Source organism: Anas acuta, chromosome 7 (assembly GCF_963932015.1).
Source record: "Anas acuta chromosome 7, bAnaAcu1.1, whole genome shotgun sequence".
NCBI classification, from domain to species: domain Eukaryota; kingdom Metazoa; phylum Chordata; class Aves; order Anseriformes; family Anatidae; genus Anas; species Anas acuta.
Genome location: NC_088985.1, coordinates 12,599,904 through 12,618,850, shown reverse-complemented (window position 1 = coordinate 12,618,850; position 18,947 = coordinate 12,599,904). Strand labels below are relative to the sequence as shown.

General features: G+C 40.2%; 1 protein-coding gene across 5 annotated transcripts in view; it reads right to left on the bottom strand.

Moving 5' to 3' along the window:
• RASGEF1A (RasGEF domain family member 1A) overlaps positions 1-18,947 on the bottom strand; it is a 157,756-nt gene that overhangs the window by 2,738 nt on the left and 136,071 nt on the right. For all 5 annotated transcript variants that reach the window (XM_068687892.1, XM_068687895.1, XM_068687893.1 and 2 more), the window contains 10 exons: positions 13,755-13,883; positions 9,932-10,069; positions 6,436-6,657; positions 6,066-6,140; positions 5,758-5,850; positions 4,013-4,115; positions 3,638-3,717; positions 2,805-2,996; positions 1,224-1,347; positions 915-987 (listed from right to left, as the gene is read on the bottom strand). In XM_068687892.1, the coding sequence (XP_068543993.1) occupies positions 915-987; positions 1,224-1,347; positions 2,805-2,996; positions 3,638-3,717; positions 4,013-4,115; positions 5,758-5,850; positions 6,066-6,140; positions 6,436-6,657; positions 9,932-10,069; positions 13,755-13,883 (1,229 nt within the window). The remainder of the gene's footprint in view (positions 1-914; positions 988-1,223; positions 1,348-2,804; positions 2,997-3,637; positions 3,718-4,012; positions 4,116-5,757; positions 5,851-6,065; positions 6,141-6,435; positions 6,658-9,931; positions 10,070-13,754; positions 13,884-18,947) is intronic.

Here is an 18,947-nt window from a genome sequence, read left to right as displayed (position 1 = left end):
TCAGTAGCTGGAAGTCTTTCTTCAAAGGACAGACTTTTCAACTGCTATAAGCTGGCCTAACTCTAAATTCCAATAATAATGCTGCCTTTAAATGAAAATGTAACCTCTTTAACCTTTGAGCCTTCAGGACGCACTCAGACAAATAACAGAACAGCCCTGGATTTAGCACGAAGTACATAAAGAGTGTCTGAAGTGTAAAGTTCACGTGGCTTTCCTAGGAGACCTGGGACTGCTGTCTCCTCATGATGCAATTATGATGTAGCTCGACTGCAGCTCAGGACATACTGGATTCTTCATTCTTTATATGGTGTAGATACCTCAGATCTAAATATGTAATGACTTGCGGAGGTCTAAATCTCTTATCTGAATTAACTGATCTCATGTGTGTGTAATAGGTGATTCCTACTATAAAAGAGTGAGGAAGAGTCATTGAGAACTTCTTCCTTAATAAGAGTGTTTGTATAAAATTTAATCTTTTTACATAATCTGTAAGGACATAAGTATGAGAAATGATAGCACCTTCTCAGTATCTGTACCACTCAGTAATTGTCCCCCTGAGAAAAGCATGCCTGAAAACTGCTATGAATGTGGACTCTGTGTTAGATAGCCCAAACCGAGCGTATTCTCCTTAATAGTCTCAGTAGTGATCCTGTAGCCTGCACTGGCTGGAAAAGCTGTATTCAGAATCCTACTGCATTTTTTTTCAGATTTGAATTCTGAAGGGGAAAAAAAATTACACGTAGGTCAAAATGGTGCTATTTGTTGGGTTTGCAAACAGGAGGGAAGAAGCTGCCAGCTTTGTACCTGTGTGCTCAGGGCTCAGAGAAGACTGAGTTGAGTGTACAAAAGTACATATGTAGCAATCCTGCCTGTGTATGTCTGCAAAAGCCCCATGTGCTAAAGAAGCTTCATACCTGAGTGTTTTCCAGCTGTCTTTTTCCATGTGGTTTTCTGGACCTTCACTTTCAAAGGATGCAATAAACAGAGCTAGTAAATACAATAAGGACAATCAGATAAATGGGTTCTGTAACTGAAAAAAATACACATACCTGCTATATAGCAGGTGCAACTTAAGCCTTAATGAGGTCTATTCTCATCAGGAGCCAACATGGAAGTGGTAATACATGCTTACTAATTTTTTTTTGCATGCTAATCTGTTCAGCTGTATGGTCTATGCACTTTGAGTAGGAAGACTCGCTGTAACATTCAATAAAGGATTTTACCTTCTTCGCTGTAAATGGGTGCTGTGAGTAGATAACTCTGGATCTTCTTGTCCTTTTCAAAAGGACACTCAACCTGCTTCCATGTCAAGAAATCATGAATCTGTCTTGAAATTTCCCAGAATTTCTGCGTGAGGTAATGGGAAGAATGTTACACTTATTTTTCTTTCAAATACTAATTATTCTGTATAATTTCAGGGCCCCTCAGTCTTGTTCTCATTCACGCTTCTACTCTGAGTATCCCTTCTTTCATCATCTTCGTTGTTAGCCTTTCAACCTTCATATTTAGGAACCCAGCATAAAGGAGGAATTTCTTTGACCTTTATGCAGCTCTGAAAGTTTTGGACTTTTTCCCCCTCCAAATGTGACACAGGACACCAAAGAATGTACTGTTGTAGGTGCTGCCCCTTCCCCATTCCCTTTCATATATCTCAAGATGGCCAAATGTTTCCATCTCTTGCTGCAAATAAGGTATGTTTGGTGATGTGAAAAACCTTTCATGTTTACAGACTCTGCGAGATTATTACTCTTCCACCATTTTTTTACTCTGTAGCAACATGCATTGTCACCTTAGGATTAGCTTTGAATTCTAAAATGTCTCTGAATAACAATCTTTGAATAAACAAATCTTTACAACATAAATGTACATCACCTTATAAAAAAATAGGGCATGAATTCCCTTTTGTTCACCTACTACGAGTCAAGCATGCATTTCTTCAGAGAGTAGAAACTCCCTCAAAGACTTGCTAAATACCATTAGCTGTTTGTGTGTGGTGTTCGTAGCTAGCTAACCTGATGAGAGCAACCCTGAAGATTTGCTATTACAATTTGATCAGGTAGAATGGCTTGCTGCCACAGAAAGGCTTACTTTCTCCCCCATACACACACATTTTCTCCAGTCCCTTTTGAACATAAGACAGGAGCAGGGCTGAGGAGTAACAAATCTCTGCCATCACTGCTGGTACATGAAAATTCTAGTACTTGATTTCAAGTTCTTACTAAATCTTCAAGTTTGTGAGAAAGGGACATTTCTTCAAAGAAATTTCTTTCCAGTGGGCTAATATAAGACTATTTCATTTTTTACTTAAGTAACTTTAAAGCATGGGTTATGGCTTCGGAAATTTTATTTTCTTCCCCATCCTTTCACACGTCAGTTTTTGTTACACATTAGTGTTATTATACCCAGTTCTGCTTATGTGTATTTTATGGTTTGCAGTCCATTTGTCTTACTTCACATAAAACGTACGAATTAATCTCTATTTCAGTATACTTTTAAAGCAATCTTTTAACTAAAGGTGGTTACATTCCAGCAGTTTTATGGACTCTCTTCTGTATGTGCAGTTGTGTGTGGATCTGCCATATATATAACATACGTGGCAATTGCAAGCCCTATCTTTCACAGAAACGTGGTATTGAGACATTAAAATTGCTTCCCCTAGATAATGATATCACTTTGTCTAGATTGCAGCAATGCTGAAGAATCTAAGGGACTCAGCAATATAACAAGTTAAAGTTTAAAAGTGACAAATGTTTGAAATGTACAATGTTTAACTAGCATTACAGTTCCAACAAATTAAGTCCTACCTTGAAGTTTATCTGTCCATTGGGTAAGCGGTTCGTATGTATTTTGTGCAGAAAGTAGATATCTTTAATAAACAGATTGAAAACTGGGATGACTATTTTCTCTCGATTGCTGTTGGCAGTCTGAGATCGCTGTGCTGCTCCTTGCAGGGCTGTGCGGTAATTACAAAAGTTGCTGGAAGGATCCATGTGGTGCTGTTTTTATGGGGAAAGAAGGCAGTTGTGTAATTAACATTTTTTGCGTTTAAAAAGTGTGTATCTTATCAGAGAGCATATAATATTTTGAATATCTGCGCACGGTTTTAAGCTGTCAAGATAGTCCTTTATACTGATCAGGTTAAATCAGAGTTTCTCTAATTCCTATGTTGCCTGAAAGGATGGTTCTGCACTGGCTTGACATCTATGCTTTCTTTCAATGGCTAATGGGAGGTTGAAAGGAAATAATAAATGACTACTGGGGGAAGAAAAACAATTCCTGCTTGCTCTCACCAGTCTTTGATTTCAGTTGAGTTTTGTTTTGATTCAGTTGGCCACTAGATGGAGTACTCTAATCAGTTTTATGGTTAGTAAAAAGGCATTGACTTGCACGAAGGGTGAAAAGTACTGTGATTGTAATAAAGACATGGAATGAAGAAACAACCTACAGAAAACCTGCATTAGATCTTCTTCTCAGGCAAGAAGGGATTTTGAAATCTGGGAAATGCTCTGCCTAATGTTTATATTACTGTTGACCACTGACAGAGGTGTCTGTGATCTCTGACATTGATTCTTTCCAACATCTGCTGTGGAATTACTATTTGGTGTATTTCTAAACAAAGTCTGAACTCTATACATACCTCTAAAACATCAAATTTGGCTGTTTTGACCTTTGACCAAGTTTTCTTTAGCCGCGCCACAGGACTCAAGTTCATGCCAGCTGTATATATAGAGAGAGGAGACCAAAACAGAAACAACTGAGCTGAAAAAATACAGGGCTAATGCAACTCTGTGCTTGTATGTCAGTACCACACTTATGCTTTGGAAGGCAGTTCAGCTTGACAGCCACAAGTGGTAGCTAATGCTGCCCACCCACACACTGATCTGTCACTGGAACACGCTGCTGCTGTAGAAGCGCTGATGTGGTCAGCCAACTTCAGGCAAGTATGAGCACAGTCTTGCCAGTCAGGTTGTGAAATGAAGTGCCTTCTGTCATCTGTATTGAGAATACTCACAGATAATAGCCATCATTGAGTTGAAGTTTCCGATATTGAAGCACTCTCTTGCCACATCAATGAAGAATTCCACCATTCTTGTACGCTGCTTTTTCTTGACAACCTGAAAAAAAAAAATGTTAATAGGGAAGGGGTGGCCTGAAATTTGAATAGGATGTTCAGGTAAAGGCATTATAAAATGATTGAAGAGACATTTCAAGATGTTATCCAGTCAAGCAATCTGATGATGAAAGGCTAGGCATATTTTGTTAAGATCTGTTTTTTAACAGAAAAGTAGTATTTGGGGCTGCTATCAGTTATCTGCCCAGTTGTGGGGGAGTGTAACTTCTTGTTTATACATGAAGTTCAGTGTCATAAGGAACTTGTATGATCAAGTCAGACGCTTTCAAGCAACTTCCTGTTACTGGAAAAAGGAGAAAACAAGAAGCGGCTATCAGAAAAATACAGGGGGGAAAAAAAAAACACCAAGGAGAGGAGGAGAAGAATGAAGGGACTTGAGAGCAGGGCATGTAACCTGGATGTGAGGAAAGACTAATTGCCACGTCCTGATTTCTCACATTATGCTTTGAACACTCTTAAATGAAGTGTTGAGAGCAGGTAGGTATACCTGGATATACATTATCTTCATCCATGCAAACATGTGAGGGATCTAGCAGTGATACTGGGCATCTGCTTTGCAGATTTTCTTTTATAATTAGTGAAGCAAAACTAATATATAGTATTGTCTCCAAACTTTGTTTCAAAAATCCATCAGTTTTATTTATTTTTGCCTAGATTAGTCATTCATTCCCATGTTTTGCATCTAGAAGTTTTGTCTGGGTTATACAAAATGGGTTCTGAGTGGTGACTGCAGACTACTTCACCAGGGATCTCTCAGAAGAAAATGGCTTGGTAGTCCATGAGTTAGCTTAGCCCTCATTATGCTAAAACCTTTTGCTTGGTTGTTTTAATAAAGGTATTAGTTATATCAGCCAGATCTAGAAGAAGAGGACTTAGTATGTTTTGTAATAAGTTCTGTGAGAGCAGGAAATCTTAAGATGTTAGGGTTGATAAGGAGACAGCATGAAGCTGCTGCGGGCATCTGGGTTTCCCCCATGGGGTTGCCAAATGTGTGGGAATAAAGAGGAAATGTACCATTTGATACAATTGGTACCTATTACTAGCAATCTCAAAAGACAGTTTATATGTACAAGAAGGGTTTCTGGGGCAGTATCTTCCATTTCATTGCTAGTTGTATGACAAAAGTTACTTTTAGCCTCTACTAAGGCTATTCTCCTTCTTTTTGTTTTTAACCTTTCTCCTTCTATACTTCCAAAGAGCGAGTTTATTCCTCATTTCTTTTTTTTTCTGCTATAACAAAACTGTACATATGGCTGTAGTAATGATCTCTAAGTACAGTGGAAGGAGAGCAGTTTATCAGTAACTCTGTGCTTCGGTAGTGAGTACCTGAACGCTTTATAGATGTATTTAAGAGAAAAACAACTCCCAACTCAAATGCCACACAACTTCCATTTCATGGCATGACTAATGTTACTATGGAAGCTACACAAAACCAGAGAATACATGCAAAGCCAAATGTAGCTATGAACTCTTAATCACATAAGCACACAAATAATTTAATGCTTGAATAATGCAATTATCTTCAATTGGACTGCTCATGTTTAAATCTGTTAGACCACTGCCTGCCATTTGTCCTTAAGGACAGGATTATTTTGCTATATTATCTTCTACTAGTAAGAACCCACCCTACAAATCTCTGTAGCCACCAGCATGCTGAGACAATTGAACCAGTTGTCATAGGCCTCCAAATTGTAGGTTTTGGTAACATCGCCTCGGCACTGCAAGAGAAAAGGCCACATATTAATCCTATCCTGTATTATGATAAAGACAACACACCAAAGGATAAACTTCCAGTCATGTCTTGATTGAAATCTTACTGGGTATTTCTTAAGGCATGAGCCTCACAAAGATCAGAAAGTGGCAGCCTTTTTTGCACAGCGTATACTCAAATCCTAATTACTGTTTCTTTTGCCCTCTGTACCCCTTCCCGTACCTTGTGATTATCTAGGGAGTCCATGTGGCTAACAATCTGCATCAGATCCTCTGGGTAAATGTTGCTCACCCGTTCCTGTGTTCAGAGAGATGAGAGATTGTCACTGTACAGGCAGACAGGGAGATCAGTTAAAAATGCATCAATAAATCCAAAGCTGTGAGATCGTTTTGGTAACTTTCATCTCCTTAAGCTTTCTTTACTGATAAGTATGAAACATTTCTACAGAGTGTACCTTATTGTTTTTGTTCGTCATTTGGCATTTTCGGATTAGAACACTGGAGGCTTTCAGTGAAGCCTGTAGCAAAATTCATACTGATGAGAATATTTAGTAAATGGAAAATGAAATAATTCACACAAATTGATGTCTCACCAGTTCAATATGGGTTAGTTGCTGTGCCAAGATCAGAGGGTCACAGCACACGCTCAGGATGTCCTTTTGAGTTGACTGCGGCTTGTTTTTGAGGATGGTGCCCTTGTCAGTAACAGGTTGCCGGAATTTCTCTCTGATTTCCTGGTACTGGCTCCGTGCAGAGAGGGCCATCAGGAGATTCTGTGTCATCTGGCTAATGATCTTTTTCACTGTCCCATTTTCCTAAGCAAAAGGCAGAAACAAGGATTGCTAAAAACCTTTAACTCTTGCAGACGCATCACCAAACAATTTCTGACTGGGAAAAATAAATCCATTATCTTCCATCTTCTCTGGGCTGGGCATCCTGTGACACAGGAACTGCCTACACAGCCACATAATGATGTTGTGCCTGCCTGCCTTCCCAGCTCTGTTTCACTGCCTGGCTGGGCTGCTCCTGGCAGTTGTTGACTGGCACCCCATTTCCAAGGCCTTTGGATAAACAGCTTAGAAGTGAATTTACTGAAGGGTGGCAGAGCTACTTGTACAGGTGTTCTTGGATCCTCTGTGTACCAAGTGACAAAAGTTTTGTGATTCCTAGCAGACCCTCTGATGACCAGGCCTGTATAGCCCAACAGAATCCAGGGAATGCACATTGTATCCAGGAACATGCCTGCAAAGTACCGTAGTGGCACAATATCTTTAATTCTTGGAGAATTTAAATGCCCTTCTATTTGTCAGGTGCAGGTTCTAGACATCTAAGACATTTGAATTCTTTCTACCATGGCTTTTTTATGTCCTATACTTCCCTCTGAGGTCAACTCCAAAGAGCTAACTTGATCAAGTTCCTATTACTTGGTCTCCCTGATTACTACTTGAAATGATACAAATTCATTGACTCTGGTCTCCTGCTGCTGGAGGGGAAAAAAACAAAACAAAAACTAGTTCTATCAGACAGTCCTCCTTTCCACTAGGATATTGCTCTCTTGCTTTCATGCAAATTATTTCTCTTGAAGTTAGCCACTAGGTTAACTGTTGGTTTACAGCACGCTGTGTTGGTTTCCACCAGTCAACTGGATGCAGTATGAAGATCTGCAATGGCTCTGATCGTTCGAAGAAGCCACTAATGTGCAGTGATGACTGAAATTACGTAGCAGATGTGAGAGACGATGACTACCAAATACTTGTATATCGCATGCTATAATTAAGCAATAATAGTGTCAGAATGTTGCTTTACAAGGCAATAATCTGACTCCCAAGTGGAATAAATTGAAAAGCTGAAGGCAGTGTAGCTCATCTTGATGAGGCAACTAGATTACCACGGAACAGCAGCTGGCTGGAGCCATTTCGGATATTGTGCTACAAGTGCTTAGAAATGCCGAGGGAGCTTGGTGGGGGGACTAAAATAGAGAGCTAATTCTGCTTTCCAGTATGCTGAGCTTTATGATGTGAACCACTTGACTTCAGCCACTGTGCCTCACTTACCCATGCCTACCCCCTTACATTTGTAGATGCAGATCACAGGGAATCAAATGTGAGGGTGGGTGAGGCTATCAGACATTATTTGGAAGTGTACAAAGAAACTGCAATGGCATTAAAAACTATGGCTTACTTAAGCTATTGTGATTTTATCGGTATCTTAATTTTCAGACCAAGGCTCTTTGAGAGTTTTAGCAGTTTCCTTTCCTTAGTGATCTTGTCCTAAATTTTCTTATAACTTCAGAAAATAAAGGTGAAAGTTTCAGCTGATCTGAGAGGTATGACTTTGAGTTCGGTTTCCAGCATCGGTGAGTTGACAGTAACTCATCCTTGTTTGAGTTCAGGTGAGATGTTTGTACTTAGCCCTGGCTGTAGCTATAGCTGTCTGTTATGCAGCCTTCTATCACTGGCACAAGCACCTGACTGTTGTGTGTCAGTTCTTGATTTACCTCCTATCTTATATATGTGAACAGTGTCCTAGGGGGATTTGGAAAAGCTTTAAAATACAAAATAAAACTCTAAAGTGTTGCCATAATCCCCTGCTGAAGCATGGCATGGGTAATTTCTTAGGACAGAAAGATGGTAACAAATACTGAGAGCAAGAGCTGCTTTTTGTCAGTGTCAGATTAAATCTCCTAGGGGTCAGATGTGGCATAGCTTTTCACTGATCAAACCTGACTTGTAGCCTTGCTAAGGGGATAAAGACTATGATGCTGTAATTAAGAGATGTCATCAGAAGCCTCAGACATCAGAGCATTGAGCCATTGCGAGATGTTTTCTCCCAAATGACAACTTATACGTAAGAGTGGGGAGGAAGAGGAAGAGAAAGAAAGGTCACAACTTCTTTCAAGATCAAAATAATAGACAAAATAAATACCAAGATACACGTGCTAAACAAACCCCCTGCAATTTTGCCAAGTCCCCTTTCACAGTATCTCTGCCAACGTACACCTCTCTGCCCTGTTTACAAAGGGAATAGAAGGTGCCTTATAATCCTATCTGCTTTTCCCCTCCTACTAAGGCACTGACATTTTCATAGCAGCATCCAGGTAAACAGCTCTGCTGATGTAACAGAACTGACATACTTCCTTTTGACAACCTGGTAACGCCTAACTGCATCGCGTCCTATCACTGATTCACACCGTGCTGTCAGACCTGCTATTCTTCCTTGTCTCTGTACTGGAATCAATGAAAACAGCACACAATTGTCTTCCTGTTTCCTGCTAATTGTTCTCTAAAGAATCTTGAAGTTTTGGCTTTCAAAACAAGAAGCTTCTCCTTGTATATAAGTAACCCTTCGTGTTCACACGAACTCCCTTGCAGTTCTCATTTATAGCCTTCCTTCTGTCTGTTGGTAGTTAGAGCGACTTTCTCAGTAAGGAAGAAATATAGGCTTCGTCAGTTTTCTCTTTAAACAAACAAACAAAAAAAAAGAAGAGTAACATCTGTAGTCATCTTCTAATTTGCTTTATCTGATCACTTCAGAAACGTTTTTTGTGAGAGCTAGTTTTCTTCACAGACTGAAAACTCAAGGCTGCTAAGAGTGGTGACTGACCAGCTAGCAGGTCTCAAACTTCCTTTGTGGAAATACTTCAGGGGCACCTTAAACGTAGCAAAAAATAAAACACACAAAAAAACAGTCACTCATAAGCATCTTCATCTTGAGCTAGAGTACACTGATACAACGTACTTGATAGTCTTTGAGTAGCAGCAAAGCACAAAGGATGGGACATAAGTCGCCATGAGAGTTAACTGTATTGTGCCATTATAGTCACTGTTCTTTCTGCTTCTGCAATACATCTATTTTTCATCACTGAATTTTCTGTCTCTTCATCTTATACTCGGTGATTATACACAGAGAGTTTCTGCTAATGGGCCATTAAGTTCATCCCTCAGCCTGTGTCCTGCAGCTACGCTGACAGCTTAGTAACTGCTGCTGTAGTCTGTTTAGAAAATACTGCATGTAGGAGCAACAGTTTCCAATTTAATACGATAAACTACATAGAGGCTGACACAAATATTACTTCCCCCCCGCCCCTACCTCATCACATTGTGTGATCCTGTGAGCGATCTCCTTCAACTCTTTCATGGATTTTTCATCTTGGAAATCATAGGGGAAAGTTTCAGTCCATTCCTTCAGGAGCTGAATGATTTTGGCAGCAAAGGATTTCAGCTTTGCCTAGAAAGAAGCAATGTGTTAATTACTGACCACAGACCTGTCTGACAGTAAATACTTGATGATGGTTTGCATAAAACTAGATGCCCTTGAATATACTTTGCATCTGTGGTAGGTCAAGGGGAGAAAAAAAGAGCATATTTAACAGTGAGCCAGATTCCTAAATAAGATGACTTAGCCCCCTTTCAGGATAGCTTGGCAATGTTTCTTACCAAACTCTTTGAAGATATTTTCAAGGTTAGCTTTATAAAGCCAGGAAGATGACAGGATAGTTTAAGCATCTTATTTGATTGAAGTCCGTGGGACTTAAGCTGATTTATGCCATCTGAGGCAGCGGTACCTTTACTGTTACAATTCAAATGCATACCAAATGCAGCCCTGTACCAGGTATCTTTCATGAGAAATGTTCACAAAGACACTTCTGTTCTACAGAATTTATCAGACCCTCCAGATTGAGCTGTGTATTAAAATGAATGAATGACAGGAAAGATGTGTGTGTTCTCTCCGTGACATCTAAATCAAAATGGACGGAGAAAATAGTTCTTCCTCCCTGTTCTGTGGTTGATAGCTTTTTGAGTAAGGGCCAACACATTTTTTTATTTTCCAAGTTCTTCTGTTACTCATGAATCTTCAAAGGCTTTTCATCGGATAGACCTGAATTGGATGCCAATTACACCAGTACCATAGCAATAGAGAGCAGCATCAGTAAATCTGAAGGAGCACTCATGCAAAACTGGGTGGGTGTGCTAAGAAGACTTTTAACAAGCCAGAATCAAAACTTTGTTCGAGTTATGTTTATTTTCTACCCAACCGGTGATGCACTGAGGGGAAAATGAGGAAGTTTTCATCTGTTCACCTTCCTACTTGTGTAAGCTAAAGAAATCCCATTAAACAGCTGTTCATTCTTCTCATCTGCAATGTAATTTCCTTATTACACTCTTGATCAGAAGCTTAGGGGCTACACCTGCAGTAACGTGGCTGCAGGAAGGGGAGGCTTAATGACATTGACCTGGTTACAAGTACCGTTCCCATTTTTTGGTTTAAAAAGGAGATCTTACTGCTGACAGAAACTGAGGGCGATTAGTCTTTTTGAAGGGACTTATGTATTCTGAGACAGGTAAGACAAGCTTAATTGGATCTAACTTTTACTTTATACACAAGTGCTTTTTTCTGTGGCCATTTTCTTTGAGTCTCCAATTTCCAGTGTGCTTATGGAGGGTTAAATTTTATCCCTTATGGTCAAGCTCAACTACTTGTATCTATAGTATAACTGGCATTTTAAACCGTGAAACCCTTTCTTTTTATGATTGGCCAAAAAGACTCTCAGAGGGCTCTAAGACATCCCATATGTCTTCTTAATGTACTTTTCTCTCAGCTTGTTTTCTACAGGCCTCTGCAGTTTGCCAGAAATGTCAAAAACAAAGGAAAGATCAATATTGTGGTGCCTAACCTAAACACCCGTCTCCTTGCCACTTTTTCAGCTCACACAGTACCCAGGCAACAAGTCAGCCAGCTTCTTGTCTTAGAGTTTGTTTATGCAAATCTTTTATCAGACATGATCAGGGCTGCTTTAACTACTTTTGCCAGCTATTTGCTGCTATGAAGTCCCCTATTAGAAGGTAAGGTCAGCTGATGATGGGTTATGAGTGTATGTAGATAGAGTGCCTTGAGTTGAGAATTTCCACACTACCTGTAAAATGAGCTTTGACTTGTTGCCAGATAGAAAAACAAATGTTTGCATATGCTAGTGGCCAAGTTTTTGTGTAAAAGATACAGGTGCTTGTAGTACAGGTCTGCAAAGTAGTCATTCGAGAGGGATGTTAGAATTTTTATGTAGTGTTTCCCAAGAATGCTGTGTTCAGTGAGCTGGAAAAAATTACAGTTCATATTAAGGGGGATGGAAGGGATCAAGGGCGTAGTAGGAAAAGCAACTAGAAAAGCATGTAAATTACAGCAGCCTCCCAAACACTCATGTTTTATTGTCACCCTGCTGTTGATTTTCCTGTAGGCCCATTTCCAAATTGTCAGCAGAAGGTGTAAGAGTGTGGGTGTTTGGAATACGAGCAGCTCTACTTCACATCCTGTTGTTAGGATGTAATGCTAATTCATTTCAGTGTGGAAGTCATGATTTCTTAAATGCATCTGCTGAAAAGCCAGAATTGTACTACTTCACCACTAGTACCATATCTTTAACAGTCGAGAGATTTAGTCTCCAGCTACTGTTTGAGCTTGAAAAAAACACAACTCATCTAAGTGTATTATTTTTCACAGAAGAGTTTCATTTTATATTCCATTATTTTTAAATCCAAGCATTTCACGTACATATTTTGACACTAACTACTGACAGCAGTCACTCATCCTTACCACGTATCTGTAGACAGCTTTACCCCATGTTTCAGACATGTTTCAGTCCCAGCATCTTACAACTTCCTACCTCTGATGGTTCCTCAGCTCTGTCTAACTAAACGCTACAATTTACAAAGGAGCAGCGTGGGGCTGCTAAGTCATGAACTAGTTCAGGGGTGGTGATGGGAACTGTTAGCACCTCTGTACAAAGATGGATGCAGTAGTCCTTAGATCTGCCTTCCCTGAGAACCTCCAATTTCCCAGCACCAACACAGCTAGTTACACAGCTGTTTGGTGAGTGGAGCAGGGGACTGACCTGGATGCAAGTCACCCTGCACCAAGGGGTTAGCTTTCCCCATGGAGGAGTGTTGTGGCATAATATGAGACTGCAGACCAGGAATAGAAAGGGGGAGAGAAGCCCTTAAGCCAGTATTGGTGTCAAAAAGCCTGTGTTGCCAAAGCACAGGGTTACCATTTGTGCTCCCCATTTGGACTCCTGATGCAACAAGGAGAAAAGGAAATGGGATTATCAAAGTGCTGAGAACTAGGAATGTGAGCCTCTAATTTTGCATTATAGAAGAATGGATCTAAAATATGCCCAGGATTTGAGCAGTTGAGATCTGTAAGTATTTGCTGACTTCATCCTTGTTTCTGCCGCTTATATTTGCATCCCAGCTGGGACTATTCTGGTACTTTGTTTTCAGTCAAGTCCTTCAATACATGTTTTCCATAATGGTGAGACTTAAATGGATTTCAGTGCATATCATAAACTGTCCCCGTTACGTCTAATTAGTTGTAGTAAAACTGCATATTCATATGTGCAAGCATAGGCTACCATTTCAAGTAGTGCATCCCTTTATTTTCATGAGAGGAAAATTCCTGATTTACTGTTACACCAAGCTATGTGTAACACCCCAGCAATAACGGGTTCCTAGTGTACCTCTAGCAGGGCTCGCAGCTCTGATAGCGTGATGACGGGACTCAGATTGCAGACAGACCTAGCCTGGCAAAAGCCCAAAGGTGCAAAGCAAGTTGCTGGCCGGGTTTCATGGCAGATAAGCATTGCTCCAGCATGCAGCACTGACCTGGAGCTCATGAGCAAGGTTGTGTTTCTGGCTGCTGTACCAGGCTGATAAGGTACTACGTAGCCTACAGTTGTAGTCAGCAAAGAAGCAACAGTACTTCAAGGAAGACAACACAAATAAAAGCACATTCAGTAATACATGCTGATCGTAATTTCAATTTATTCTTTATCTATCTATTTAGCTTTTTAATGAAAAGGAGAGAGTGGGAAATAAATAACAGCAGCACAGCCAACTGCAGGACATAAATGTTCATTTACCTTTTCTGCCTCAGTCCCCGTTTCCAGCTGCTGCTTCTGTTTGATGCAGATCTGCCCCACTTTAGCCAGGAGCTCATGGGGATGAATGAAGACTCGGGAGCTCAGCAGGAAAGTGAAGATGTAAGTCCTCTGTGGTAGCAGAGAGGGAAGAAAGCAAGTAGCATAACTTTAGCAAAATCATCTGTCTTCCCTGGAGACTAATAAAAAAAACCTATTCTATAAAATATAAATGTAGCTTTACTTCTAAACTTTGTGTAATTCTTGCTTCCTCCAGAGAGGTTGTGGTCTTTTCTAGCACTGTTAAGAGGAAATGTAGGCTTCAAGGCTACTGTGGTGTTGTTTCCAGATTGCCAGATTATTTCCCTTTAAAATGGCCAACTTAATATGCCTAACTAGTCATCACTCACCAAAAGACAAATGAAATATGTCCAGTGTAGGGTGTTATGTCATTTGAACACTATTATTTTTGCCACTTGGTTTCTGCAGGAGTGACTGTTTTTCATTGAGCTGCAGAAAACTGCTTCATGTTTATTCCAAACCACAGCTGTAATTTCTTCATGTATCTTTTTTCTTTCCTTTTTCCCACAGTCACTGACACAAGCTTGAGCGTAGATTGAGGCCATATGACAGTAATTCAGTTTTAGGCTTACTTTTACCTATGTGGGCCTGTTTCAGACTCCTTTCAGCATGAATTCTACCAGTATGTGTCAACAATTATTTCTCATTAGAAAGAGCCTCTTCATTTGCTCTGTAAAAGCTGTAATGCATCGTATTCCAAATCATACTCTGGGCAATTACACGATGGGAGAATGCCTTTGTGCCCTGGTCCTGTTTTGGTGTTTGAAACTTGGCTTCTGTATTTGGATGTAATCGCCAGAGTAATGTTGTTAGCATCTCTTAAGGGCTTCTGTTTTTCCTTGAAGCTTTCTGACAAAAATTGTAGTAAGGAAATTGTAGGGGATCTCCTTCGCTAAGGATTTCAATTACCCTATGCTATGTTTGCAGTGTGTACTGTTACTTTCCACCATGTTTTTAGAAATGTGATTTGGCAGGCCACAGCCACATGCGCATATAAATAACCACTGTGCACATATGTCACCTTGGATTGGGCAAGTAAATTGAGACATCTAAGAACTTAAAGCCAGTTGTCTAAAATATGGCATCTTTACAGTTTGCTACTGAATTTTGCTGCTTGTAGTCTCTAAAGCATACTTGTAGCCAAACAATGATAGCATCTTCAAATCCAAAAAGATTATGGAGTTTACCTCTCTAATTACAATAATGTGTGCTATTAATGAAAAATGTTTCCACTTCTCTAGTATCCAGTGTGCCCTACAGTATAACTTTAGTATTAAAATACTTCCAAATATCAGAATGGGAAAAAGGAGTGTTTTTAAAATATAAATGAAGTTAACTAGAGGTCAGTGTGCTGAGAGTTGGGAGTGTTGAGAGTGTGCGAAGTACATAATAGGTTAAGTATGTATCCATGGAAAATCCAAAATCCAACTCTTTCCCAAGCTTGCAGAGGAAGCTAATGAAGGACCAGAGTGAAATGTGACACTGCAGAGGCATTTAAAATATAAATTATGATTTTAAGGCCTTATAAGCACTGGGGTTCATGTTGTAAATTAGGAATAGCATTAAATCTGTGCAATTAAAATGAATTCATCTGTAGGTTTTGCCTCCTCTACAGCTTATGAATAGACGAAGAGAGGAGGAGAAGGGCTAGGTTAACTGGATGGGCACTTTGGGTTGGGTTCTTGAGAAGCACTTCCATGGTCTACCAGAGACAGACAGCTGGGGCCATCTAATGACTTCATAATTCATAATGACTTCAAGTGGGTGGCCTGGACAGTGGCAGGACACAGCAGTTTCCCTTCATGGTGGCATGGCTGCAAACGTCCCAAAAATGGACATAGTGATAACTTAAACTGGGCTTCTGCCCAACAAGCTTATGTGTCTCTTCAGAATTTTCAGAGTTACAGTTACATGACAAAAAAAAATGTTTATGAAGTTTAACAAGAAATTTAATGTAGCTCTTACACCTGCATCTGGAAACAGTTGATGAGATTGTGCTAGCTTTGGAGAAATTTGATATATAAAATGTTGAGTAGTGTGCATGCAATGTGTTACAGGCCGAAGAGCTGACCTGGTTACAGACGGGGACTTGGGTATGTTATGGGGACAACATATCACTCGTTGTATGCTTATATATGTGAGAATGATCCTTAAACTGATGCACTTCTTTTAAGAATTAAAATATGAGACAGAATGCTGTTGGTTTTGGGGGGTAACCTATGCCTGGTTGTCCTCTCTTATTTTTTGTAGCCAATTCCTGTCTTTGTTTCTATCAGCACTGTCCCTGAACTTAAAACTGTAAGTCTGGCCTATCTGGGAAAGGAATTTAGCTGCTGGGTGTGTCAGCTGTCACAGGGTTGTGTGAAGACTTTTATTCTGGAAATGTGAAGCAGCTATTGCTTTTACCCTATTTTGCATTTAAGAGAGCTGGGGAATAAAAAAAAAAAAAAAAGAGCTCTGATACTTTTTCATCCCTTCCATACATTCTTGTTCTTTGGAAGTCTGGAAGCACACGAGAAAGTTGCCTGTACACATAAGTGGCAAGGAACCAAAATGCAAGCCACGCTGCCCTGTCAGTGACCTTCGCTCGGATAAGCTGGAACACATTCTTTTAAGGAAAGATATAATTTTGCTTCTTGTACTAATTCTAGTGTAGGTCTCGTTGGTGGAAGTCTGTGTGATGTGGGACAATGTTTGTCCAGAGTGACTCCAAGAAAGCCCCACTCAGAGTATCATTTTCCTGATGTTATACTGCAAGAGAAGAGTGACCCAGATGACCTGCACTTGTGTTTGGTCTCTTCAGTACTGTTTTGTATGAGGTTCAAAAAACTGCTGAAGTGGCAAGATACAGGAAGATATGCAGCCGTAGAAGCGTGTGCTTTCCATTTTAGGCTTGCTGGTGTCTCTCTGTAATCAGCAGTATCTGTACTGGACCTGTGCGATGCTTTTCCAGACGACACTGAACTGCTAAACTGTAGAAACAAATTATTCTTCTTCTGGAACCCATCTGCTGTATTTATGCCGCTTCTTAAGTCACTTAACTGAGGCTGGTTTACAATATATGGGTGTCTGGTCTTACTTCTTAGGTTTCTTTTTTGATACTGCTGGTAGAGATTTGAGACTTTTTGCTTATGCTGGCATAGACAAGGGAGTAACTGCAAGTAAACAATCCTGTGTCTGACAGCAGTGCCGAGCCCTATCTCCCTGCCTCTGCTAATAACCACTTCCTATCCAATAGAGAGGATCGAGGCTGAACCAAGCCATACACGTCAGCTTAGCGGTAGGTCTCGGTGGTTAGGAACCACTTTTCTGGATAGGAAATATTTCACGCTAATGTCAGATGCCTTCTCCAGATGGAGGATTTCTGTGATTTATTACACCTGTACACCTACACCCATATAGGCTCGATGCTGTAACAGAGTAAAGACCCCCCACTCTCTCATAAGCAGTCCCCCACATATGAAGAAGATGGTTTGGAGAAGGAAACTTAGCTATGAAGCTAGCTGGTTTGACAAAAAATGATTAAAAATGCTTCCATAATCTATGAGATTGAAAATTAAGCTCCTCTTATCCTACAAAAGTGACAGGTATTTGGGAGGAGAGGTAAAAAAAATATCTATATATATTCCTGTACTTGGAACAACTTAGCTGACACAAAAGGGTCTTGTGCTTTACAAGAGAAAAAGAAGCCAGATTCCTCTAGTGCCTAAAGTTGTTGCTAAGAGATGAGCTGAATTATATTTAAAAAAAAAAAAAAAAAAAAAAAAAAGGCAAGCACACAAGACTAAAGAAGGAATTGTTACTCTCTGACCCAAGAATGTACTGGTGTTGTCTTGAGGAGGAGAAAAAAAAAATACTTTCTTCATGCACTCACTGCTCATTCTGGAACTTCTTGTTTGTGAAACATTTTCTTGAAACACTTTCTTGCTTGGGCACAAGGGTTGCAGACTGGTACATTCCATTCCTAACCTCCCGAACTCCTCCGTCTCACGAGTATACGTTTTCCTGTGTGCTGAACAAGTCCCTGTACACAAACAAACCTCAAAAGAGCATACACAAATGTAGGCCCTTATCTTTCCTGTCCTCCCTTGTCTGTCTCTTGTTCTGCCAACATGGCAAATACATTTTTGTTTTGCCTCTGTAACCGGCACAGAAAGATACTGTGTTTGCTTTCTCCTCCACCCCCTTTTTTCCAGCTGGAAGGTTACTGCAATCCTTAGCTTAATGTCGACAGAGACAGGAATGCTTTCTAAGCATAATGCTTAGATGTACTAATCCAAAAATTTGGATGTGTACAGCAACTTGTAGATGTGTCGCTCTGAAACTACAGGTAATCTCTGCTAACGTAACCAATAGCTTCTCTTGGTGAGAATTAATGGGTGATGCCTTATCCCCTTTCTCTGCCTGTGTGGCCAGAGACAGGCAACTGGGAGGTGCTTATACCTTTCTCTTGAACAAACAGTGTTGGCCCCTCTTCTGACAGGACATCGGCATTAAGTGGCTATCACGCTAACCTTTTGTGGCAACTTCCCTAAAAATAGAAGTGGGCATGAAGTTAAGCATAAACATGAAACTGAACTGAAATGCAAAACTTGCATTGCCTCAAATACAGCTCCCTCTTCATGTCACTCAAAGCTTATTTATCTATTTGTCTTAAAATGAATCCTTTTAGCTGAATTGGGTGATCTGATCTAACTAAAAGAATGTGTCCTGCTGTAGAGGAGATGGATTTGTCTTAATACTGTTTTCCGTCTCCTTTTCCCAGGAGCTCTCTTGATTGCTTCTGCTGTATCTCTCCCAGCTGTCAGCTCGCTGTCTATTTAAACTGCAGCCTCTCAGGGTGGGGTCTGTGCCTGCATGGTTTGCGATGCTCCCTCGCACAGGGTATGGGATAGCACCATGGAAACCAGCAGCATTCCAAAATAAGTCACAGACCCCTTAAGTAATGCTCGCTTTATGGAACAATTTTCAGAGTGACTGTGTTATAAATAGATCCTATATTGCAACAAGGGATGTGCATTAGCAGCTACTTAAACTTAACGATATTCCAAAAATCCAAGCAGCAAATAGCTACGTTCTAGTATTAAACAAAATCCAAGGAGCAGAGTCCTTGGA